At 44.1% G+C, this 25461-nt stretch overlaps 4 protein-coding genes across 4 annotated transcripts; all 4 read left to right on the top strand.

The window, feature by feature from the left end:
• The first annotated feature begins 523 nt into the window (after positions 1-523).
• LOC129051857 (putative methyl-CpG-binding domain protein 3-like 5) lies at positions 524-2808 on the top strand. Its single transcript, XM_054539478.2, has 2 exons — positions 524-615; positions 2227-2808. Exons 1-2 carry the CDS (start codon positions 571-573, stop codon positions 2806-2808), a joined length of 627 nt encoding a protein of 208 aa, XP_054395453.2. The 5' UTR covers positions 524-570.
• A 4745-nt stretch (positions 2809-7553) lies between these two features.
• LOC129051859 (putative methyl-CpG-binding domain protein 3-like 5) lies at positions 7554-9791 on the top strand. Its single transcript, XM_054539480.2, has 2 exons — positions 7554-7598; positions 9210-9791. Exons 1-2 carry the CDS (start codon positions 7554-7556, stop codon positions 9789-9791), a joined length of 627 nt encoding a protein of 208 aa, XP_054395455.2.
• Positions 9792-15245: 5454 nt separating this feature from the next.
• LOC134760743 (putative methyl-CpG-binding domain protein 3-like 5) lies at positions 15246-17858 on the top strand. Its single transcript, XM_063720383.1, has 2 exons — positions 15246-15324; positions 16935-17858. Exons 1-2 carry the CDS (start codon positions 15280-15282, stop codon positions 17514-17516), a joined length of 627 nt encoding a protein of 208 aa, XP_063576453.1. The 5' UTR covers positions 15246-15279; the 3' UTR covers positions 17517-17858.
• A 5150-nt stretch (positions 17859-23008) lies between these two features.
• LOC134760624 (putative methyl-CpG-binding domain protein 3-like 5) lies at positions 23009-25251 on the top strand. Its single transcript, XM_063719284.1, has 2 exons — positions 23009-23053; positions 24670-25251. The coding sequence occupies exons 1-2, from the start codon at positions 23009-23011 to the stop codon at positions 25249-25251; spliced, it is 627 nt and encodes a 208-aa protein (XP_063575354.1).
• The last annotated feature ends 210 nt before the right edge of the window (positions 25252-25461 follow it).

Genomic DNA, 25461 nt, shown 5'->3' with positions numbered 1-25461 from the left:
CTCCCGGGTTCACACCATTCTCCTGCCTCAGCCTCCCGAGTAGCTGGGATTACAGGCATTCACCATCATGCCCAGATAATTTTGTATTTTTAGTAGAGACGGGGTTTCTCCATGTTGAGGCTGCTCTCGAACTCCTGACCTCAGGTGATCCGCCCACCTCGGCCTCTCAAAGGGCTGGGATTACAGGAGTGAGCCACCGCACCCGGCCGACAATTCCATTCTTCTTTCCGTAGAATGCTTTCAAAGATGTTTGAAAGAATGGGAGGAAAAGGAAACATATCTAAAATGCTGATATTAACTGTAAATACCACCCCGCCACACACATGGATTAAATTCTTTTTCTACTAACACTCAGTGTTGGTAACACCATGTTGGTTTCTGTATAAAGATTTAGAAATGCTTCAAATCCAATGGGCGGAGACAGGATGTCCCTGTGGATTATCCACTGATTGCATTATCACTCCCTTCCTCTATAAAAGAGGAGCCAGATGCAGAAGCCACTGCATTTTCCGGCAAGCCAAGGGCTGTCTGCATCTCAGGAGTGGGGTCAGCAGGAGGAACTCTACAGCTATGGGAGAGCCTGCGTTCACCTCTTTTCCAAGCCCGCTTATTCTGGTGAGTATGGGATCCTTATTGACTATTGACCGAAATAACGTCCATTTGTATTCCTTTTTCTTTCTGTAAAACATCTTTACAGTTATTAGCAAGTCGTTCTCAAAACTAGATGCTATCTCGTGGAAACTTATACCCTAGGTGTTAATATTTGTTGAGTAATATTCCAGGTATTCTAATTTTTTGGCCATGGAGCTATCTGGGGATAATAGCCCCGATTTTTTAAAAGTCCAACAACATCACTAAGAAGGAAAAGAGGTATTATTTGGCCCTGCAGTCTTCAAATTGTCTCCCTCTCTGGAAAGTTCTTGAACCAGAAATTGCTTGGTCCCTTTGAAAAAAATTTAGTTCTCTGGTTCAATATAATGATCGGTTAGTCCCTCCCTAAACTCACTGTCACGATTCATTGTAGTGGATTTCTTTCTTTTCTGTTTCTCTGTTTCTCTCCCTCCATCCCTCTCTGTCTCTCCCTTCTTCTTCATCATGGAACTTAATTCTATCTGATACCCTATCAGAAATTTGTTTTTAGTGTGTTTATTATGTCTTCCTTCTCACCAAGATGAAAATCAACAGAGCGGTGATTTCTGAAGTTTACTTCTGGATCAGGGGTTCTACTGCACAGCTTGGCACATCATAAGTGCCCTGTAACTAAGGAGACTAAATACTTTTCCCTCCAAAGGGGAACACCTTGGGTAGTGTAAGGGGTAGTTTTAATCTTAATGCAGGACAACAGAAATGAAATGAGAAGGACAGAAATGAAGGCTTTAAAATAGAAAGTGCACTGATAAAGTCTGTATTTGAAACCGCTTTATGAGACTAGAGTCTTCCAATTGAGTTAGAGCAAGAAAGGATGTCAAATCTTAGGAGGCACTTAATCATCTTTCTCAGTATGTCATCCAAAGATTCTCTCATGGTATAACTCTAGTTAATTGAGCTTATTAGAAACAGAAAGCGACATGGCATTTCTGAGGTTTTTCTCCATGAGCAGGAGGCGTTCAGGTGAAGGTGGGATCTGGGTGTGGCAGTGAGTATGTGAGGGTTGGCGAGTGCACCATTTCTTTGGAGACCAGAGTCAAGGAGCTATGAAAATGATGTTGTGTCCTGAAGCACAGCAGAAAGAAATACAGAGAAATGTGAGGTCTTGGTTACCAGGGAAGTCTGGGATCCCGTTGTCTTGTTGGGGATGGGTTAGGAGGCACCAGCATGTGTGTAGCTGACAGTGGCAGGGAAGAGAAGAGAGGGGTGTCCTCTGAGGAGGATGAGGAGGGACAAGGTCTGGAACCGGCCGTGGGTCATGACCTTGAGCATTTAGTCCTTGACTGGCATCAGCCCGATGAGGTCCCAGGACCCAGTGTCAATGCCTGGAGTCTCTGCCAGCAGCATCAGCATCACACGGAGAAATGCAGACTCCAGAGTCCACCCCAAACTGACTTCGGTTCAGGTCCAGAGATCTGAGTTTAACAAACCCTGATGATGTACACTGCCATTTGAGACACATTTCCCCAGAAAGAGAGGCTGGTGGGAAGATTCCACTGAGCTGAGAGAAGCCCCCCAGAGCTGATCTTCTCCTTTCTCCATTTGGGTGAAATCTCACATTTTCTTTTCTTTTGAAAGGGGAAGCTCAAAAGAAACATGATGCCCTGGGCTTTACAGAAGAAACGAGAAATCCACATGGCCAAGGCCCATCGGAGACGAGCTGCGAGGTCTGCTCTCCCCATGAGACTCACCAGCTGCATCTTCCAGAGGCCGGTGACAAAGATCAGCTCTCATGCTGACAACCAGGTCAGACACAGAAAAGGGGAGGAGCACCTGGAGAAGCCGCAGCAACTCTGTGCCTACCGGAGACTGCAGGCCCTGCAGCCCTGCAGCAGCCAAGGAGAAGGTTCAAGTCCACTGCATTTGGAGAGCGTCTTAAATATCCTCGCACTGAGGATGGCCGGTGCATCTCTGGACAGAGCTGGTGCTGAGCGTGTGCACAGCCGGCCCGAGCCCACCCCTGGGCAGTTTCCAGCTGTGGCAGGGGGGCCAACCCCAGGAGTGGGTTGTCAGCTCTCACCGCCCCACTCTGGCCAGTTGGTGACTCCTACAGATATCCGGAGACAGGCCAGGAGGGTGAAGAAAGCCAGGGAGAGACTGGCCAAGGCCTTGCAGGCAGACAGGCTGGCCAGGCAGGCGAAAATGCTGACAGGTGGATGAAGTGCAGGAGGAGGGGGTGCTGAGAAGCTGTGGGGTGTGGCCCCGGAGTTGGGGGGTGAGTCAGCGGGGACAGTCCTGGGTTTTGAATCCCTATCTTTTAATGCCCGTCCTCTTTTCTGCTATGAATTGTCACACTTTGTACTTCCCCACCTGTTCTTTATTAAACGCGTTTGAAAGGCAACAAGTGTAAGGAGTGAATGGTTTTGTGGTGAGAAATTGGGTTTCGTAAGGCAAAGAAGGAGACCTTTATATGTCATTGTACACCTCAATGTCTGTTTACCATTATTTTTATTAGTTTTTCTTTTCTTTTTTTTTTGAGACGGAGTTTCCCTCTTGTTGCCCAGGCTGGAGTGCAATGGCGTGATCTCAGCTCACCACAACCCCTGCCTCCCGGGTTCAAGCGATTCTCCTGCCTCAGCCTCCAGAGTAGCTGGGATTACAGGCATGCACCACCACACCTGGCTAATTTTGTATTTTTGGTAGAGATGGGGGTTTCACCATGTTGGTCAGGCTGGTCTCGAACTCCTGACCTCAGGTGATCTGCCCACCTCGGCCTCCCAAAGTGCTGGGATTACAGGCGTGAGCCACCGCGCCCGGCCTATATGTGGATTTTCAACTGCTGGTGGTGTGGGGTCAATGTCCGGACCCCCAAGATGTTCAAGGTTCAACTGTATATGCTGATAAAAGTGTCAATTCAGTAAGAAGAAACAAAACTATGGCAATGTACTCATGAAACCACGGAGCCCAGAAATATAAGAAGATGAACAAAATTTAAGGCAGAAAATAGATGGTTTTACAAGAGCTGGAGACATCAATATTGCTCTTGCAATAATGCATAGACCCAATAGACAGCAGATTAATCATGAAATGGGGGATTTGAATAAACTATAGACCAACTTGGATGCAAAGCCTACGTAGAGCACAGCATTTAACAACAGCGGAGTGGTCACCCCTCTCAAGTGCAATGGAACATTCTCCAGGATAGACTATATGTTAGGCCACGGCACAGGTCACAGCAAATTAAAAAAAAAAAAAACGGAAACTATACAAAGTATTTTCTAAGATTGCTCTAGAAAGAAGCTAGAAATTCACAATACAAAGAATGCTGGAAAATTCAGATATGTGGAAATTAAATAGCAGGCTCATAAACAACCAATGGTTTAAAGAAGAATGCACGGCTGGGCGCGGTGGCTCACGCCTGTAATCCCAGCACCTTGGGAGGCCGAGGAGGGTGGACCACCTGAGGTCAGGAGTTCAACACCAGCCTGGCCAACATGGTGAAACCCGATCTCTACTAAAAGTACAAAAATTAGCCGGGCGTGGTGGCCTGTGCCTATAATCCCAGCTACTTGGGGCGGAGGTGGGCTGAGGCAGGAGAATGGCATGAACCCAGGAGGTAGAGGTTGCAGTGAGCCGAGATCGCGCCACTGCACTCCACAGCCTGGGCAACAGAGTGAGACTCCATCTGAAAAAAACAAAACAAAACAAAAAAGAAGGCACAAGTGAAATTAGAGAGAAATGAAATTGGAAACACAACATATCAACGTCTGTGAGATTCTGTAGAAACATTGCTCGCAAATTTAAACCTTTAACAGGTTTCTTCAAAAAAGAAAGAAGTTATCAAACTAATAATTTAACTTTTAATCTCAAGGAACTACAAAAAGAATAGCAAAGTAAATTAAAAGCAGGCAGAGAGAAAGAAATAAAGATTAGAATGAATATACATGAAATACAGAATATAAAAACCACAGAGAAAATCAGCGAAACCACAAGTTGGTTCTTCAAGATTGGCAAACTGACAAACCTTTAAGTAGGCTGTCCTCGATGACAGAGGGCAAATGCAAATAAATAAATTAGAGATGAACATGGAGACACTATTACTGACCTTGCAGAAATAAAAAAGGAGAATATAATGAAGTATACATGAATAAATTCTGTAATGTAGATGAGCAAATTCCTTAAAATGCACAAATTATTAAAACAGATCCAAGAAGGCCGAGTGTGATGGCTCATAACTGTAATCCCAGCACTTTGGTAGGCTGAGGTGGGCAGATCACATGAGGCCAGTAGTTCGAGACCAGCCTGGCAACATGGTGAAACCCCATCTCTACTAAAAATACAAAAAATAGACAGGCGTGGTGGTGCACACCTGTAACCCCAGCTACTCGGTGGCTGAGGCACGAGAATCGCTTGAACGGAGGAGGCAGAGGTTGCAGTGAGCCAAGATCGCAGTATTGCACTCCAGCCTGGGCCACAGTGTGAGACCTTGTCTCAAAACAAAAACAAAAATAAAAAGCAAAGCAAATTGAAGAAAAAATACAAAGTTTGAATAGATCTATAATATGAAAAAAGGTTGAATTAGCAAAAAAAACAGTCCTACAAAGAAAAGCTCACAATTAGATGGCTTCACTAGTGAATCTGATCAAACCTTTAAAATCCCCCCAAAAATAGAAAAGGAGGGAACACACTGTAACTTATTCTATGAGGCCAGCATTTCACTGGTAACACACCAGGCAAAGACATAACAAGAAAACTATAGACCAATACCTTTAAGATAACAGATTAAAAATCTCCAATAAAATACTAGCAAATCAAATCTAATAGCATATTTGAAAAATTATCTACCATGTCCAAATAGAAAATACCCCAGGAAAGCAAAGGACATTCAACTTAGTTAAATCAATCAATGTAACCTACCACATTAATAAAAGGAAGAAGGCCGGGTGTGGTGGCTGAGGCCTGTAATCCCAGCACTTTGGGAGGCCAAGGCAGGCATATCATGAGGTCAAGAGATCGAGACCATTCTGGCCAATAGGGTGAAACCCCGTCTCTACTAAAAGTACAAAAATTAGCTGGGCGTGGTGGCACTTGCCTGTAGTCCCAGCTACTCGGGAGGCTGAGGCAGGAGAATCGCTTAAACCCGGGAGGCAGAGCTTGCAGTGACCTGAGAGCATGCCACTGCACTCCAGCCTGGGAAACAGAGGGAGACGCTCTCTAAATTAATTAATTAATTAATTAATTAATGATTTCTGATTTCCTGGCCCCTCCCATAGGCATCCTGAGACACTGGTCTGGAAGGCGCCCAGGTGTGAAAACACTCCCAGGTGTGTTTTCTGCAAACCAAGGTTGAAAACCACAGACTCCAAACCAACCAGGGAAGTGGTGTGTCATCCTTGGCTGTCCTTTTGGCCTTTGGGGGATTGTAAAATTCCTATAGCCCAGGCTGCATCCAATGTCAGTGGAATGAAAATGTATAGGGGTGGGTGCTACCATTAGTTTTTCAAACTCTCCAGGAGATTCCAATGTACGTTCAGGTTGGGATACAAATAAAGTACATTTCTTCCCATTTAAACTCTCACTGGCTACACGTGAATGGTACGATTGCTCCATAGCCTTGTCTGCACTTGGCATTGCTATTTTTTCATTTTAGCCAAACAGAAGTGTATACGAGTATCTCATAGTGATTTTTCACCGGCGTTTATCTGAAGCTAAACAGAATTTGGACATGTGTTCAGGATTGTATTGACCATTTATTTATTCTCTCTTCAGTAGTGCCTACTGAAGTTTTTCACCCATTTTGCACGTAAATTTTTCGTATTTTTTTTCATTCGATGGACATCTTTCTATTCTGTATTCTGGCTTGATGTACTTTACTGGATGCACATCATGCAAATATCTTTTCCAATGTGATTTTCTAACACCCATTTCTCGCTGCATTTTCATTAATAGAATATCTTTCTTTTTTTTTTTTTGGATGGAGTCTCACTCTGTCGCCCAGGCTAGAGTGCAGTATAGTGTATCTGTATATTGGAGTTTGCAGGGGAGGCATCGGTACATTGAAATTGCCACAATGTGATTAAATACGTAAGCTAATTGTGTCTCAAACTTCCTAGCCCCAGGTCCAAATTGGCAAAATAGCCAGCATCTGTCTGCCTCTTCAAAGATCAAACCAGGAAGATTTATACAATGAAAAGATCGTGAAAAATAATAAGAAAAAACTCAGTAGTCACTTCATAGACCCAGGCTGCTGAGATTGTATTTCTTTTTTATTAGGTATGTTTATTTATTAGGTGTTTTTCTTTTTGTTTGTTCTCTCTTTTTTTTTGAGATGGAGTCTCACTCTGTCGCCCAGGCTGGAGTGTAGTGGTTCAATCTCAGCTCACTGCAGCCTTTGCCTCCCGGGTTCACACCATTCTCCTGCCTCAGCCTCCCGAGCAGCTGGGATTACAGGCATGCACCATCATGCCCAGATAATTTTGTATTTTTAGTAGAGACGGGGTTTCTCCATGTTGAGGCTGCTCTCGAACTCCTGACCTCAGGTGATCCGCCCGCCTCGGCCTCTCAAAGGGCTGGGATTACAGGAGTGAGCCACCGCACCCGGCCGACAATTCCATTCTTCTTTCCGTAGAATGCTTTCAAAGATGTTTGAAAGAATGGGAGGAAAAGGAAACATATCTAAAATGCTGATATTAACTGTAAATACCACCCCGCCACACACACGGATTAAATTCTTTTTCTACTAACACTCAGTGTTGGTAACACCATGTTGGTTTCTGTGTAAAGATTTAGAAATGCTTCAAATCCAATGGGCGGAGACACGGTGTCCCTGTGGATTATCCACTGATTGCATTATCACTCCCTTCCTCTATAAAAGAGGAGCCAGATGCAGAAGCCACTGCATTTTCCGGCAAGCCAAGGACTGTCTGCATCTCAGGAGTGGGGTCAGCAGGAGGAACTCTACAGCTATGGGAGAGCCTGCGTTCACCTCTTTTCCAAGCCCGCTTATTCTGGTGAGTATGGGATCCTTATTGACTATTGACCGAAATAATGTCCATTTGTATTCCTTTTTCTTTCTGTAAAACATCTTTACAGTTATTAGCAAGTCATTCTCAAAACTAGATGCTATCTCATGGAAACTTATACTCTAGGTGTTAATATTTGTTGAGTAATATTCCAGGTATTCTAATTTTTTGGCCATGGAGCTATCTGGGGATAATAGCCCCGATTTTTTAAAAGTCCAACAACATCACTAAGAAGGAAAAGAGGTATTATTTGGCCCTGCAGTCTTCAAATTGTCTCCCTCTCTGGAAAGTTCTTGAACCAGAAATTGCTTGGTCCCTTTAAAAAAAATTTAGTTCTCTGGTTCAATATAATGATCGGTTAGTCCCTCCCTAAACTCACTGTCACGATTCATTGTAGTGAATTTCTTTCTTTTCTGTTTCTCTGTTTCTCTCCCTCCATCCCTCTCTGTCTCTCCCTTCTTCTCCATCATGGAACTTAATTCTATCTGATACCCTATCGGAAATTTGTTTTTAGTGTGTTTATTATGTCTTCCTTCTCACCAAGATGAAAATCAACAGAGCGGTGATTTCTGAAGTTTACTTCTGGATCAGGGGTTCTACTGCACAGCTTGGCACATCATAAGTGCCCTGTAACTAAGGAGACTAAATACTTTTCCCTCCAAAGGGGAACACCTTGGGTAGTGCAAGGGGTAGTTTTAATCTTAATGCAGGACAACAGAAATGAAATGAGAAGGACAGAAATGAAGGCTTTAAAATAGAAAGTGCCCTGATAAAGTCTGTATTTGAAACCGCTTTATGAGACTAGAGTCTTCCAATTGACTTAGAGCAAGAAAGGATGTCAAATCTTAGGAGGCACTTAATCATCTTTCTCAGTATGTCATCCAAAGATTCTCTCATGACATAACTCTAGTTAATTGAGCTTATTAGAAACAGAAAGCGACATGGCGTTTCTGAGGTTTTTCTCCATGAGCAGGAGGCGTTCAGTTGAAGGTGGGATCTGGGTGTGGCAGTGAGTATGTGAGGGTTGGCGAGTGCACCATTTCTTTGGAGACCAGAGTCAAGGAGCTATGAAAATGATGTTGTGTCCTGAAGCACAGCAGAAAGAAATACAGAGAAATGTGAAGTCTTGGTTAACAGGGAAGTCTGGGATCCCGGTGTCTTGTGGGGGATGGGTTAGGAGGCACCAGCATGTGTGTAGCTGACAGTGGCAGGGAAGAGAAAAGAGGGGTGTCCTCTGAGGAGGATGAGGAGGGACAAGGTCTGGAACTGGCCCTGGGTCATGACCTTGAGCATTTAGTCCTTGACTCGCATGAGCCCGATGAGGTCCCAGGACCCAGTGTCAATGCCTGGAGTCTCTGCCAGCAGCATCAGCATCACACGGAGAAATGCAGAGTCCAGAGTCCACCCCAGACTGACTTGGGTTCAGGTCCAGAGGTCTGAGTTTAACAAACCCTGATGATGTACACTGCCATTTGAGACACATTTCCCCAGAAAGAGAGGCTGGTGGGAAGATTCCACTGAGCTGAGAGAAGCCCCCCAGAGCTGATCTTCTCCGGTCTCCATTTGGGTGAAATCTCACATTTTCTTTTCTTTTGAAAGGGGAAGCTCAAAAGAAACATGATGCCCTGGGCTTTACAGAAGAAACGAGAAATCCACATGGCCAAGGCCCATCGGAGACGAGCTGCGAGGTGTGCTCTCCCCATGAGACTCACCAGCTGCATCTTCCAGAGGCCGGTGACAAAGATCAGCTCTCATGCTGACAACCAGGTCAGACACAGAAAAGGGGAGGAGCACCTGGAGAAGCCGCAGCAACTCTGCGCCTACCGGAGACTGCAGGCCCTGCAGCCCTGCAGCAGCCAAGGAGAAGGTTCAAGTCCACTGCATTTGGAGAGCGTCTTAAATATCCTTGCACTGGGGATGGCCGGTGCATCTCTGGACAGAGCTGGTGCTGAGCGTGTGCACAGCCGGCCCGAGCCCACCCCTGGGCAGTTTCCAGCTGTGGCAGGGGGGCCAACCCCAGGAGTGGGTTGTCAGCTCTCACCGCCCCTCTCTGGCCAATTGGTGACTCCTACAGACATCCGGAGACAGGCCAGGAGGGTGAAGAAAGCCAGGGAGAGACTGGCCAAGGCCTTGCAGGCAGACAGGCTGGCCAGGCAGGCAAAAATGCTGACAGGTGGATGAAGTGCAGGAGGAGGGGGTGCTGAGAAGCTGTGGGGTGTGGCCCCGGAGTTGGGGGGTGAGTCAGCGGGGACAGTCCTCGGTTTTGAATCCCTATCTTTTAATGCCCGTCCTCTTTTCTGCTATGAATTGTCACACTTTGTACTTCCCCACCTGTTCTTTATTAAACGCATTTGAAAGGCAACAAGTGTAAGGAGTGGATGGTTTTGTGGTGAGAAATTGGGTTTCGTAAGGCAAAGAAGGAGACCTTTATATGTCATTGTACACCTCAATGTCTGTTTACCATTATTTTTATGAGTTTTTCTTTTCTTTTCTGTTTTTTTTTTTTTTTTTGAGACGGAGATTCCCTCTTGTTGCCCAGGCTGGAGTGCAATGGCGTGATCTCAGCTCACCGTAACCCCTGCCTCCCGTGTTCAAGCGATTCTCCTGCCTCAGCCTCCCGAGTAGCTGGGATTACAGGCATGCACCACCACGCCTGGCTAATTTTGTATTTTTGGTAGAGATGGGGGTTTCACCATGTTGGTCAGGCTGGTCTCAAACTCCTGACCTCAGGTGATCCGCCTGCTTTGGCCTCCCAAAGTGCTGGGATTACAGGTGTGAGCCACTGTGCCTGGCCTGATTTTAATTAGTTTTTCTACTAAATTCTAATTTAATTTTAAATGAAATTCTAAAAAATAAAATTAAATTATATACTTTTTAAGTGATATGATTACATTACATAATTTAATAAAGTACACTGATTTTAACATTAGGGTTTAATTTGAAATTACATTTTCATTTTTATTTTTTAGATTCAAGGGTACATGTATTTGTTGATTTTATTAATATATTTTGCTTAATGGTATGGAGTGGGTTTCTAGGGTACTCATTACTCAAACGGTGAACACTGTATACAAAAGGTAATTTTTTTTTGTTTTTACAAAAGATAATGTTTCAACCAAGAAGTAATTAAATTATTCTATGCTGAAGGATCATTTAGTGTTTGTAGTAACATTTTTCCATTTTTTTTACTTTCTTTTATTATTTATTTATTTATTTATTTATTTTTTGAGAGAGAGAGTCTTGCTCTGTCACCAGGCTGGAGTGCAATGGCACGATCTCAGCTCACTTCAACCTCCGCCTCCTGGGTTCAAGTGATTCTCCTGCCTCAGCCTCCCAAGGAGCTGGGACTACAAGTGCCCACCACCATGCCTAGCCAATGTTTGTATTTTTAATAGAGACAGTGTTTTGCCATGTTGACCAGTCTGGTCTCGAACTCCTGACCTCAGGTGACCTGCCCACCTCGGCCTCCCAAAGTGCTGGGATTACAGGCGTGAGCCACCGCGCCTGGCCTATATGTGGATTTTCAACTGCTGGTGGTGTGGGGTCAGTGCCCGGACCCCCAAGATGTTCAAGGTTCAACTGTATATGCTGATAAAAGTGTCAATTCAGTAAGAAGAAACAAAACTATGACAATGTACTCATGAAACCACGGAGCCCAGAAATATAAGAAGATGAACAAAATTTAAGGCAGAAAATAGATGGTTTTACAAGAGCTGGAGACATCAATATTGCTCTTGCAGTAATGCATAGACCCAATAGACAGCGGATTAATCATGAAATGGGGGATTTGAATAAACTATAGACCAACTTGGATGCAAAGCCTACGTAGAGCACTGCATTTAACAACAGCGGAGTGGTCACCCCTCTCAAGTGCAATGGAACATTCTCCAGGATAGACCATATGTCAGGCCACGGGACAGGTCACAGCAAATTAAAAAAAAACGGAAACTATACAAAGTATCTTCTAAGATTGCTCTAGAAAGAAGCTAGAAATTCACAATACAAAGAATGTTGGAAAATTCAGATATGTGGAAATTAAATAGCAGGCTCATAAACAACCAATGGTTTAAAGAAGAATGCACGGCTGGGCGCGGTGGCTCACGCCTGTAATCCCAGCACCTTGGGAGGCCGAGGCGGGTGGACCACCTGAGGTCAGGAGTTCAACACCAGCCTGGCCAACATGGTGAAACCCGATCTCTACAAAAAGTACAAAAATTAGCCGGGTGTGGTGGCCTGTGCCTATAATCCCAGCTACTTGGGGCGGGGGTGGGCTGAGGCAGGAGAATGGCGTGAACCCAGGAGGTAGAGGTTGCAGTGAGCCGAGATTGTGCCACTGCACTCCACAGCCTGGGCAACAGAGTGAGACTCCATCTGAAAAAAACAAAACAAAACAAAAAAGAAGGCACAGGTGAAATTAGAACATACCTTGAGAGAAATGAAATTGGAAACACAACATATCAACGTCTGTGAGATTCTGTAGAAACATTGCTCGCAAATTTAAACCTTTAACAGGTTTCTTCAAAAAAGAAAGAAGTTATCAAATTAATAATCTAACTTTTAATCTCAAGGAACTACAAAAAGAATAGCAAAGTAAATTAAAAGCAGGCAAAGAGAAAGAAATAAAGATTAGAATGAATATACATGAAATACAGAATATAAAAACCACAGAGAAAATCAGCGAAACCACAAGTTGGTTCTTCAAGATTGGCAAACTGACAAACCTTTAAGTAGGCTGTCCTCAATGACAGAGGGCAAATGCAAATAAATAAATTAGAGATGAACATGGAGACACTATTACTGACCTTGCAGAAATAAAAAAGGAGAATATAATGAAGTATACATGAATAAATTCTGTAATGTAGATGAGCAAATTCCTTAAAATGCACAAATTATTAAAATAGATCCAAGAAGGCCGGGTGTGATGGCTCATGACTGTAATCCCAGCACTTTGGTAGGCTGAGGTGGGCAGATCACATGAGGCCAGTAGTTCGAGACCAGCCTGGCAACATGGTGAAACCCCATCTCTACTAAAAATACAAAAAATAGACAGGCGTGGTGGTGCACACCTGTAACCCCAGCTACTCGGTGGCTGAGGCACGAGAATCGCTTGAACGGAGGAGGCAGAGGTTGCAGTGAGCCAAGATCGCACTATTGCACTCCAGCCTGGGCCACAGAGTGGGAGCTTGTCTCAAAACAAAAACAAAAATAAAAAGCAAAGCAAATTGAAGAAAAAATACAAAGTTTGAATAGATCTATAATATGAAAAAAGGTTGAATTAGCAAAAAAAACAGTCCTACAAAGAAAAGGTCACAATTAGATGGCTTCACTAGTGAATCTGATCAAACCTTTAAAATCCCCCCAAAAATAGAAAAGGAGGGAACACATTGTAACTTATTCTATGAGGCCAGCATTTCACTGGTAACACACCAGACAAAGACATAACAAGAAAACTATAGACCAATACCTTTAAGATAACAGATTAAAAATCTCCAATAAAATACTAGCAAATCAAATCTAATAGCATATTTGAAAAATTATATACCATGTCCAAATAGAAAATACCCCAGGAAATCAAAGGACATTCAACTTAGTTAAATCAATCAATGTAATCTACCACACTAATAAAAGGAAGAAGGCCGGGTGTGGTGGCTGAGGCCTGTAATCCCAGCACTTTGGGAGGCCAAGGCAGGCATATCATGAGGTCAAGAGATCGAGACCATTCTGGCCAATAGGGTGAAACCCCGTCTCTACTAAAAGTACAAAAATTAGCTGGGCGTGGTGGCACTTGTCTGTAGTCCCAGCTACTCGGGAGGCTGAGGCAGCAGAATTGCTTAAACCCGGGAGGCAGAGCTTGCAGTGACCTGAGAGCATGCCACTGCACTCCAGCCTGGGAAACAGAGGGAGACTCTCTCTAAATAAATAAATAAATAAATAAATAAATAAATGATTTCTGATTTCGTGGCCCCTCCCATAGGCATCCTGAGACACTGGTCTGGAAGGCGCCCAGGTGTGAAAACACTCCCAGGTGTGTTTTCTGCAAACCAAGGTTCAAAACCACAGACTCCAAACCAACCAGGGAAGTGGTGTGTCATCCTTGGCTGTCCTTTTGGCCTTTGGGGGATTGTAAAATTCCTATAGCCCAGGCTGCATCCAACATCAGTGGAATAAAAATGTATAGGGGTGGGTGCTACCATTAGTTTTTCAAACTCTCCAGGAGATTCCAATGTACATTCAGGTTGGAATACAAATAAAGTACATTTCTTCCCATTTAAACTCTCACTGGCTACACGTGAATGGTATGATTGCTCCATAGCCTTGTCTGCACTTGGCATTGCTATTTTTTCATTTTAGCCAAACAGAAGTGTATACGAGTATCTCATAGTGATTTTTCACCGGCGTTTATCTGAAGCTAAACAGAATTTGGACATGTGTTCAGGATTGTATTGTCCATTTATTTATTCTCTCTTCAGTAGTGCCTACTGAAGTTTTTCACCCATTTTGCACGTAAATTTTTCGTATTTTTTTTCATTCGATGGACATCTTTCTATTCTGTATTCTGGCTTGATGTACTTTACTGGATGCACATCATGCAAATATCTTTTCCAATATGATTTTCTAACACCCATTTCTCGCTGCATTTTCATTAATAGGAGATCTTTCTTTTTTTTTTTTTTTAGATGGAGTCTCACTCTGTCGCCCAGGCTAGAGTGCAGTATAGTGTATCTTTATAGTGGAGTTTGCAGGGGAGGCATCGGTACATTGAAATTGCCACAATGTGATTAAATATGTAAGCTAATTGTGTCTTAAACTTCCTAGCCCCAGGTCCAAATTGGCAAAATAGCCAGCATCTGTCTGCCTCTTCAAAGATCAAACCAGGAAGATTTATACAATGAAAAGATCGTGAAAAGTAATAAGAAAAAACTGAGTAGTCACTGCATAGACCCAGGCTGCTGAGACTGTATTTCTTTTTTATTAGGTCTGTTTATTTATTAGGTATTTTTCTTTTTGTTTGTTCTCTCTTTTTTTTTGAGACGGAGTCTCACTCTGTCGCCCAGGCTGGAGTGTAGTGGTTCAATCTCAGCTCACTGCAACCTTTGCCTCCCGGGTTCACACCATTCTCCTGCCTCAGCCTCCCGAGTAGCTGGGATTACAGGCATGCACCATCATGCCCAGATAATTTTGTATTTTTAGTAGAGACGGGGTTTCTCCATGTTGAGGCTGCTCTCGAACTCCTGACCTCAGGTGATCCGCCCGCCTCGGCCTCTCAAAGGGCTGGGATTACAGGAGTGAGCCACCGCACCCGGCCGACAATTCCATTCTTCTTTCCGTAGAATGCTTTCAAAGATGTTTGAAAGAATGGGAGGAAAAGGAAACATATCTAAAATGCTGATATTAACTGTAAATACCACCCCGCCACACACACGGATTAAATTCTTTTTCTACTAGCACTCAGTGTTGGTAACACCATGTTGGTTTCTGTATAAAGATTTAGAAATGCTTCAAATCCAATGGGCAGAGACAGGGTGTTTCCTATGGATTATCCACTGATTGCATTATCACTCCCTTCCTCTATAAAAGAGGAGCCAGATGCAGAAGCCACTGCATTTTCCGCCAAGCCAAGGGCTGTCTGCATCTCAGGAGCGGGGTCAGCAGGAGGAACTCTACAGCTATGGGAGAGCCTGCGTTCACCTCTTTTCCAAGCCCGCTTATTCTGGTGAGTATGGGATCCTTATTGACTATTGACCGAAATAATGTCCATTTGTATTCCTTTTTCTTTCTGTAAAACATCTTTACAGTTATTAGCAAGTCATTCTCAAAACTAGATGCTATCTCGTGGAAACTTATACCCTAGGTGTTAATATTTGTTGAGTAATATTCCAGGTATTCTAATTTTCTGGCCATGGAGCTATCTGGGGATAATAGCCCCGATTTTTTAAAAGTCCAACAACATCACTAAGAAGGAAAACAGGTATTATTTGGCCTTGCAGTCTTCAAATTGTCTCCCTCTCTGGAAAGTTCTTGAACTAGAAATTGCTTGGTCCCTTTTAAAAAAATTTAGTTCTCTGGTTCAATATAATGATCGGTTAGTCCCTCCCTAAACTCACTGTCACGATTCATTGTAGTGAATTTCTTTCTTTTCTGTTTCTCTGTTTCTCTCCCTCCATCCCTCTCTGTCTCTCCCTTCTTCTTCATCATGGAACTTAATTCTATCTGATACCCTATCGGAAATTTGTTTTTAGTGTGTTTATTATGTCTTCCTTCTCACCAAGATGAAAATCAACAGAGCGGTGATTTCTGAAGTTTACTTCTGGATCAGGGGTTCTACTGCACAGCTTGGCACATCATAAGTGCCCTGTAACTAAGGAGACTAAATACTTTTCCCTCCAAATGGGAACACCTTGGGTAGTGTAAGGGTTCTTTTAATCTTAATGCAGGACAACAGAAATGAAATGAGAAGGACAGAAATGAAGGCTTTAAAATAGAAAGTGCCCTGATAAAGTCTGTATTTGAAACCGCTTTATGAGACTAGAGTCTTCCAATTGACTTAGAGCAAGAAAGGATGTCAAATCTTCGGAGGCACTTAATCGTCTTTCTCAGTATGTCATCCAAAGATTCTCTCATGGTATAACTCTAGTTAATTGAGCTTATTAGAAACAGAAAGCGACATGGCGTTTCTGAGGTTTTTCTCCATGAGCAGGAGGCGTTCAGGTGAAGGTGGGATCTGGGTGTGGCAGTGAGTATGTGAGGGTTGGCGAGTGCACCATTTCTTTGGAGACCAGAGTCAAGGAGCTATGAAAATGATGTTGTGTCCTGAAGCACAGCAGAAAGAAATACAGAGAAATGTGAGGTCTTGGTTAACAGGGAAGTCTGGGATCCCGGTGTCTTGTTGGGGATGGGTTAGGAGGCACCAGCATGTGTGTAGCTGACAGTGGCAGGGAAGAGAAGAGAGGGGTGTCCTCTGAGGAGGTTGAGGAGGGACAAGGTCTGGAACTGGCCCTGGGTCATGACCTTGAGCATTTAGTCCTTGACTCGCATGAGCCCGATGAGGTCCCAGGACCCAGTGTCAATGCCTGGAGTCTCTGCCAGCAGCAGCAGCATCACACGGAGAAATGCAGAGTCCAGAGTCCACCCCAGACTGACTTGGGTTCAGGTCCAGAGATCTGAGTTTAACAAACCCTGATGATGTACACTGCCATTTGAGACACATTTCCCCAGAAAGAGAGGCTGGTGGGAAGATTCCACCGAGCTGAGAGAAGCCCCCCAGAGCTGATCTTCTCCTGTCTCCATTTGGGTGAAATCTCACATTTTCTTTTCTTTTGAAAGGGGAAGCTCAAAAGAAACATGATGCCCTGGGCTTTACAGAAGAAACGAGAAATCCACATGGCCAAGGCCCATCGGAGACGAGCTGCGAGGTCTGCTCTCCCCATGAGACTCACCAGCTGCATCTTCCAGAGGCCGGTGACAAAGATCAGCTCTCATGCTGACAACCAGGTCAGACACAGAAAAGGGGAGGAGCACCTGGAGAAGCCGCAGCAACTCTGCGCCTACCGGAGACTGCAGGCCCTGCAGCCCTGCAGCAGCCAAGGAGAAGGTTCAAGTCCACTGCATTTGGAGAGCGTCTTAAATATCCTTGCACTGGGGATGGCCGGTGCATCTCTGGACAGAGCTGGTGCTGAGCGTGTGCACAGCCGGCCCGAGCCCACCCCTGGGCAGTTTCCAGCTGTGGCAGGGGGGCCAACCCCAGGAGTGGGTTGTCAGCTCTCACCGCCCCTCTCTGGCCAGTTGGTGACTCCTACAGATATCCGGAGACAGGCCAGGAGGGTGAAGAAAGCCAGGGAGAGACTGGCCAAGGCCTTGCAGGCAGACAGGCTGGCCAGGCAGGCAAAAATGCTGACAGGTGGATGAAGTGCAGGAGGAGGGGGTGCTGAGAAGCTGTGGGGTGTGGCCCCGGAGTTGGGGGGTGAGTCAGCGGGGACAGTCCTGGGTTTTGAATCCCTATCTTTTAATGCCCGTCCTCTTTTCTGCTATGAATTGTCACACTTTGTACTTCCCCACCTGTTCTTTATTAAACGCATTTGAAAGGCAACAAGTGTAAGGAGTGGATGGTTTTGTGGTGAGAAATTGGGTTTCGTAAGGCAAAGAAGGAGACCTTTATATGTCATTGTACACCTCAATGTCTGTTTACCATTATTTTTATTAGTTTTTCTTTTCTTTTCTGTTTTTTTTTTTTTTTTTGAGATGGAGATTCCCTCTTGTTGCCCAGGCTGGAGTGCAATGGCGTGATCTCAGCTCACCGTAACCCCTGCCTCCCGTGTTCAAGCGATTCTCCTGCCTCAGCCTCCCGAGTAGCTGGGATTACAGGCATGCACCACCACGCCTGGCTAATTTTGTATTTTTGGTAGAGATGGGGGTTTCACCATGTTGGTCAGGCTGGTCTCAAACTCCTGACCTCAGGTGATCCGCCTGCTTTGGCCTCCCAAAGTGCTGGGATTACAGGTGTGAGCCACTGTGCCTGGCCTGATTTTAATTAGTTTTTCTACTAAATTCTAATTTAATTTTAAATGAAATTCTAAAAAATAAAATTAAATTATATACTTTTTAAGTGATATGATTACATTACATAATTTAATAAAGTACACTGATTTTAACATTAGAGTTTTATTTTGAAATTACATTTTCATTTATATTTTTTAGATTCAGGGGTACATGTATTTGTTGATTTTATTAATATATTTTGCTTAGTGGTATGGAGTGGGTTTCTAGGGTACTCATTACTCAAACGGTGAACACTGTATACAAAAGGTAATTTTTTGTTGTTTTTACAAAAGATAATGTTTCAACCAAGAAGTAATTAAATTATTCTATGCTGAAGGATCATTTAGTGTTTGTAGTAACATTTTTCCATTTTTTTTACTTTCTTTTATTATTTATTTATTTATTTATTTATTTTTTGAGAGAGAGAGTCTTGCTCTGTCACCAGGCTGGAGTGCAATGACACGATCTCAGCTCACTTCAACCTCCGCCTCCTGGGTTCAAGTGATTCTCCTGCCTCAGCCTCCCAAGTAGCTGGGACTACAAGCGCCCACCACCATGCCTAGCCAATTTTTGTATTTTTAATAGAGACAGTGTTTTGCCATGTTGGCCAGTCTGGTCTCGAACTCCTGACCTCAGGTGACCTGCCCACCTCGGCCTCCCAAAGTGCTGGGATTACAGGCGTGAGCCACCGCGCCCGGCCTATATGTGGATTTTCAACTGCTGGTGGTGTGGGGTCAATGTCCGGACCCCCAAGATGTTCAAGGTTCAACTGTATATGCTGATAAAAGTGTCAATTCAGTAAGAAGAAACAAAACTATGACAATGTACTCATGAAACCACGGAGCCCAGAAATATAAGAAGATGAACAAAATTTAAGGCGGAAAATAGATGGTTTTACAAGAGCTGGAGACATCAATATTGCTCTTGCAATAATGCATAGACCCAATAGACAGCGGATTAATCATGAAATGGGGGATTTGAATAAACCATAGACCAACTTGGATGCAAAGCCTACGTAGAGCACTTCATTTGACAACAGCGGAGTGGTCACCCCTCTCAAGTGCAATGGAACATTCTCCAGGATAGACTATATGTTAGGCCACGGGACAGGTCACAGCAAATTAAAAAAAAACGGAAAGTATACAAAGCATCTTCTAAGATTGCTCTAGAAAGAAGCTAGAAATTCACAATACAAAGAATGCTGGAAAATTCAGATATGTGGAAATTAAATAGCAGGCTCATAAACAACCAATGGTTTAAAGAAGAATGCACGGCTGGGCGCGGTGGCTCACGCCTGTAATCCCAGCACTTGGGCGGCCGAGGCGGGTGGACCACCTGAGGTCAGGAGTTCAACACCAGCCTGGCCAACATGGTGAAACCCGATCTCTACTAAAAGTACAAAAATTAGCCGGGCGTGGTGGCCTGTGCCTATAATCCCAGCTACTTGGGGCGGGGGTGGGCTGAGGCAGGAGAATGGCGTGAACCCAGGAGGTAGAGGTTGCAGTGAGCCGAGATCGCGCCACTGCACTCCACAGCCTGGGCAACAGAGTGAGACTCCATCTGAAAAAAACAAAACAAAACAAAAAAGAAGGCACAAGTGAAATTAGAAAATACCTTGAGAGAAATGAAATTGGAAACACAACATATCAACGTCTGTGAGATTCTGTAGAAACATTGCTCGCAAATTTAAACCTTTAACAGGTTTCTTCAAAAAAGAAAGAAGTTATCAAATTAATAATCTAACTTTTAATCTCAAGGAACCACAAAAAGAATAGCAAAGTAAATTAAAAGCAGGCAGAGAGAAAGAAATAAAGATTAGAATGAATATACATGAAATACAGAATATAAAAACCACAGAGAAAATCAGCGAAACCACAAGTTGGTTCTTCAAGATTGGCAAACTGACAAACCTTTAAGTAGGCTGTCCTCGATGACAGAGGGCAAATGCAAATAAATAAATTAGAGATGAACATGGGGACACTATTACTGACCTTGCAGAAATAAAAAAGGAGAATATAATGAAGTATACATGAATAAATTCTGTAATGTAGATGAGCAAATTCCTTAAAATGCACAAATTATTAAAACAGATCCAAGAAGGCTGAGTGTGATGGCTCATGACTGTAATCCCAGCACTTTGGTCGGCTGAGGTGGGCAGATCACATGAGGCCAGTAGTTCGAGACCAGCCTGGCAACATGGTGAAACCCCATCTCTACTAAAAATACAAAAAATAGACAGGCGTGGTGGTGCACACCGGTAACCCCAGCTACTCGGTGGCTGAGGCACGAGAATCGCTTGAACGGAGGAGGCAGAGGTTGCAGTGAGCCAAGATCGCACTATTGCACTCCAGCCTGGGCCACAGAGTGAGACCTTGTCTCAAAACAAAAACAAAAGTAAAAAACAAAGCAAATTCAAGAAAAAATACAAAGTTTGAACAGATCTATAATATGAAAAAAGGTTGAATTAGCAAAAAAAAACAGTCCTACAAAGAAAAGCTCACAATTAGATGGCTTCACTAGTGAATCTGATCAAACCTTTAAAATCCCCCCAAAAATAGAAAAGGAGGGAACACACTGTAACTTATTCTATGAGGCCAGCATTTCACTGGTAACACACCAGACAAAGACATAACAAGAAAACTATAGACCAATACCTTTAAGATAACAGATTAAAAATCTCCAATAAAATACTAGCAAATCAAATCTAATAGCATATTTGAAAAATTATCTACCATGTCCAAATAGAAAATACCCCAGGAAAGCAAAGGACATTCAACTTAGTTAAATCAATCAATGTAATCTACCACACTAATAAAAGGAAGAAGGCCGGGTGTGGTGGCTGAGGCCTGTAATCCCAGCACTTTGGGAGGCCAAGGCAGGCATATCATGAGGTCAAGAGATCGAGACCATTCTGGCCAACAGGGTGAAACCCCGTCTCTACTAAAAGTACAAAAATTAGCTGGGCGTGGTGGCACTTGCCTGTAGTCCCAGCTACTCGGGAGGCTGAGGCAGGAGAATCGCTTAAACCCGGGAGGCAGAGCTTGCAGTGACCTGAGAGCATGCCACTGCACTCCAGCCTGGGAAACAGAGGGAGACGCTCTCTAAATAAATAAATAAATAAATAAATAAATAAATAAATAAATGATTTCTGATTTCCTGGCCCCTCCCATAGGCATCCTGAGACACTGGTCTGGAAGGCGCCCAGGTGTGAAAACACTCCCAGGTGTGTTTTCTGCAAACCAAGGTTCAAAACCACAGACTCCAAACCAACCAGGGAAGTGGTGTGTCATCCTTGGCTGTCGTTTTGGCCTTTGGAGGATTGTAAAATTCCTATAGCCCAGGCTGCATCCAACATCAGTGGAATAAAAATGTATAGGGGTGGGTGCTACCATTAGTTTTTCAAACTCTCCAGGAGATTCCAATGTACGTTCGGGTTGGGATACAAATAAAGTACATTTCTTCCCATTTAAACTCTCACTGGCTACACGTGAATGGTATGATTGCTCCATAGCCTTGTCTGCACTTGGCATTGCTATTTTTTCATTTTAGCCAAACAGAAGTGTATACGAGTATCTCATAGTGATTTTTCACCGGCGTTTATCTGAAGCTAAACAGAATTTGGACATGTGTTCAGGATTGTATTGACCACTTATTTATTCTCTCTTCAGAAGTGCCTACTGAAGTTTTTCACCCATTTTGCACGTAAATTTTTCGTATTTTTTTCATTCGATGGACATCTTTCTATTCTGTATTCTGGCTTGATGTACTTTACTGGATGCACATCATGCAAATATCTTTTCCAATATGATTTTCTAACACCCATTTCTCGCTGCATTTTCATTAATAGGAGATCTTTCTTTTTTTTTTTTAGATGGAGTCTCACTCTGTCGCCCAGGCTAGAGTACAGTATCTTGTATCTGTATGTTGGAGTTTGCAGGGGAGGCATCGGCACATTGAAATTTCCACAATGTGATTAAATACGTAAGCTAATTGTGTCTCAAACTTCCTAGCCCCAGGTCCAAATTGGCAAAATAGCCAGCATCTGTCTGCCTCTTCAAAGATCAAACCAGGAAGATTTATACAATGAAAAGATCGTGAAAAATAATAAGAAAAAACTCAGTAGTCACTTCATAGACCCAGGCTGCTGAGATTGTATTTCTTTTTTATTAGGTATGTTTATTTATTAGGTGTTTTTCTTTTTGTTTGTTCTCTCTTTTTTTTTGAGATGGAGTCTCACTCTGTCGCCCAGGCTGGAGTGTAGTGGTTCAATCTCAGCTCACTGCAACCTTTGCCTCCCGGGTTCACACCATTCTCCTGCCTCAGCCTCCCGAGTAGCTGGGATTACAGGCGTGCACCATCATGCCCAGATAATTTTGTATTTTTAGTAGAGACGGGGTTTCTCCATGTTGAGGCTGCTCTCGAACTCCTGACCTCAGGTGATCCGCCCGCCTCGGCCTCTCAAAGGGCTGGGATTACAGGAGTGAGCCACCGCACCCGGCCGACAATTCCATTCTTCTTTCCGTAGAATGCTTTCAAAGATGTTTGAAAGAATGGGAGGAAAAGGAAACATATCTAAAATGCTGATATTAACTGTAAATACCACCCCGCCACACACATGGATTAAATTCTTTTTCTACTAACACTCAGTGTTGGTAACACCATGTTGGTTTCTGTATAAAGATTTAGAAATGCTTCAAATCCAATGGGCGGAGACAGGGTGTCCCTGTGGATTATCCACTGATTGCATTATCACTCCCTTCCTCTATAAAAGAGGAGCCAGATGCAGAAGCCACTGCATTTTCCGGCAAGCCAAGGGCTGTCTGCATGTCAGGAGTGGGGTCAGCAGGAGGAACTCTACAGCTATGGGAGAGCCTGCGTTCACCTCTTTTCCAAGCCCGCTTATTCTGGTGAGTATGGGATCCTTATTGACTATTGACCGAAATAATGTCCATTTGTATTCCTTTTTCTTTCTGTAAAACATCTTTACAGTTATTAGCAAGTCATTCTCAAAACTAGATGCTATCTCGTGGAAACTTATACCCTAGGTGTTAATATTTGTTGAGTAATATTCCAGGTATTCTAATTTTTTGGCCATGGAGCTATCTGGGGATAATAGCCCCAATTTTTTAAAAGTCCAACAACATCACTAAGAAGGAAAAGAGGTATTATTTGGCCCTGCAGTCTTCAAATTGCCTCCCTCTCTGGAAAGTTCTTGAACCAGAAATTGCTTGGTCCCTTTAAAAAAAATTTAGTTCTCTGGTTCAATATAATGATCGGTTACTCCCTCCCTAAACTCACTGTCACGATTCATTGTAGTGAATTTCTTTCTTTTCTGTTTCTCTGTTTCTCTCCCTCCATCCCTCTCTGTCTCTCCCTTCTTCTTCATCATGGAACTTAATTATATCTGATACCCTATCGGAAATTTGTTTTTAGTGTGTTTATTGTGTCTTCCTTCTCACCAAGATGAAAATCAACAGAGCGGTGATTTCTGAAGTTTACTTCTGGATCAGGGGTTCTACTGCACAGCTTGGCACATCATAAGTGCCCTGTAACTAAGGAGACTAAATACTTTTCCCTCCAAAGGGGAACACCTTGGGTAGTGTAAGGGGTAGTATTAATCTTAACGCAGGACAACAGAAATGAAATGAGAAGGACAGAAATGAAGGCTTTAAAATAGAAAGTGCACTGATAAAGTCTGTATTTGAAACCGCTTTATGAGACTAGAGTCTTCCAATTGAGTTAGAGCAAGAAAGGATGTCAAATCTTAGGAGGCACTTAATCATCTTTCTCAGTATGTCATCTCATCCAAAGATTCTCTCATGGTATAACTCTAGTTAATTGAGCTTATTAGAAACAGAAAGCGACATGGCGTTTCTGAGGTTTTTCTCCATGAGCAGGAGGCGTTCAGGTGAAGGTGGGATCTGGGTGTGGCAGTGAGTATGTGAGGGTTGGCGAGTGCACCATTTCTTTGGAGACCAGAGTCAAGGAGCTATGAAAATGATGTTGTGTCCTGAAGCACAGCAGAAAGAAATACAGAGAAATGTGAGGTCTTGGTTAACAGGGAAGTCTGGGATCCCGGTGTCCTGTTGGGGATGGGTTAGGAGGCACCAGCATGTGTGTAGCTGACAGTGGCAGGGAAGAGAAGAGAGGGGTGTCCTCTGAGGAGGATGAGGAGGGACAAGGTCTGGAACTGGCCCTGGGTCATGACCTTGAGCATTTAGTCCTTGACTCGCATGAGCCCGATGAGGTCCCAGGACCCAGTGTCAATGCCTGGAGTCTCTGCCAGCAGCATCAGCATCACACGGAGAAATGCAGAGCCCAGAGTCCACCCCAGACTGACTTGGGTTCAGGTCCAGAGATCTGAGTTTAACAAACCCTGATGATGTACGCTGCCATTTGAGACACATTTCCCCAGAAAGAGAGACTGGTGGGAAGATTCCACTGAGCTGAGAGAAGCCCCCCAGAGCTGATCTTCTCCTGTCTCCATTTGGGTGAAATCTCACATTTTCTTTTCTTTTGAAAGGGGAAGCTCAAAAGAAACATGATGCCCTGGGCTTTACAGAAGAAACGAGAAATCCACATGGCCAAGGCCCATCGGAGACGAGCTGCGAGGTCCGCTCTCCCCATGAGACTCACCAGCTGCATCTTCCAGAGGCCGGTGACAAAGATCAGCTCTCATCCTGACAACCAGGTCAGACACAGAAAAGGGGAAGAGCACCTGGAGAAGCCACAGCAACTCTGCGCCTACCGGAGAGTGCAGGCCCTGCAGCCCTGCAGCAGCCAAGGAGAAGGTTCAAGTCCACTGCATTTGGAGAGCGTCTTAAATATCCTTGCACTGGGGATGGCCGGTGCATCTCTGGACAGAGCTGGTGCAGAGCGTGTGCACAGCCGGCCCGAGCCCACCCCTGGGCAGTTTCCAGCTGTGGCAGGGGGGCCAACCCCAGGAGTGGGTTGTCAGCTCTCACCGCCCCTCTCTGGCCAATTGGTGACTCCTACAGACATCCGGAGACAGGCCAGGAGGGTGAAGAAAGCCAGGGAGAGACTGGCCAAGGCCTTGCAGGCAGACAGGCTGGCCAGGCAGGCAAAAATGCTGACAGGTGGATGAAGTGCAGGAGGAGGGGGTGCTGAGAAGCTGTGGGGTGTGGCCCCGGAGTTGGGGGGTGAGTCAGCGGGGACAGTCCTGGGTTTTGAATCCCTATCTTTTAATGCCCGTCCTCTTTTCTGCTATGAATTGTCACACTTTGTACTTCCCCACCTGTTCTTTATTAAACGCATTTGAAAGGCAACAAGTGTAAGGAGTGGATGGTTTTGTGGT

Source organism: Pongo abelii, chromosome 20 (genome assembly GCF_028885655.2).
Source record: "Pongo abelii isolate AG06213 chromosome 20, NHGRI_mPonAbe1-v2.0_pri, whole genome shotgun sequence".
Lineage (NCBI taxonomy): Eukaryota > Metazoa > Chordata > Mammalia > Primates > Hominidae > Pongo > Pongo abelii.
This window is presented reverse-complemented; position numbering and strand designations above follow the sequence as displayed.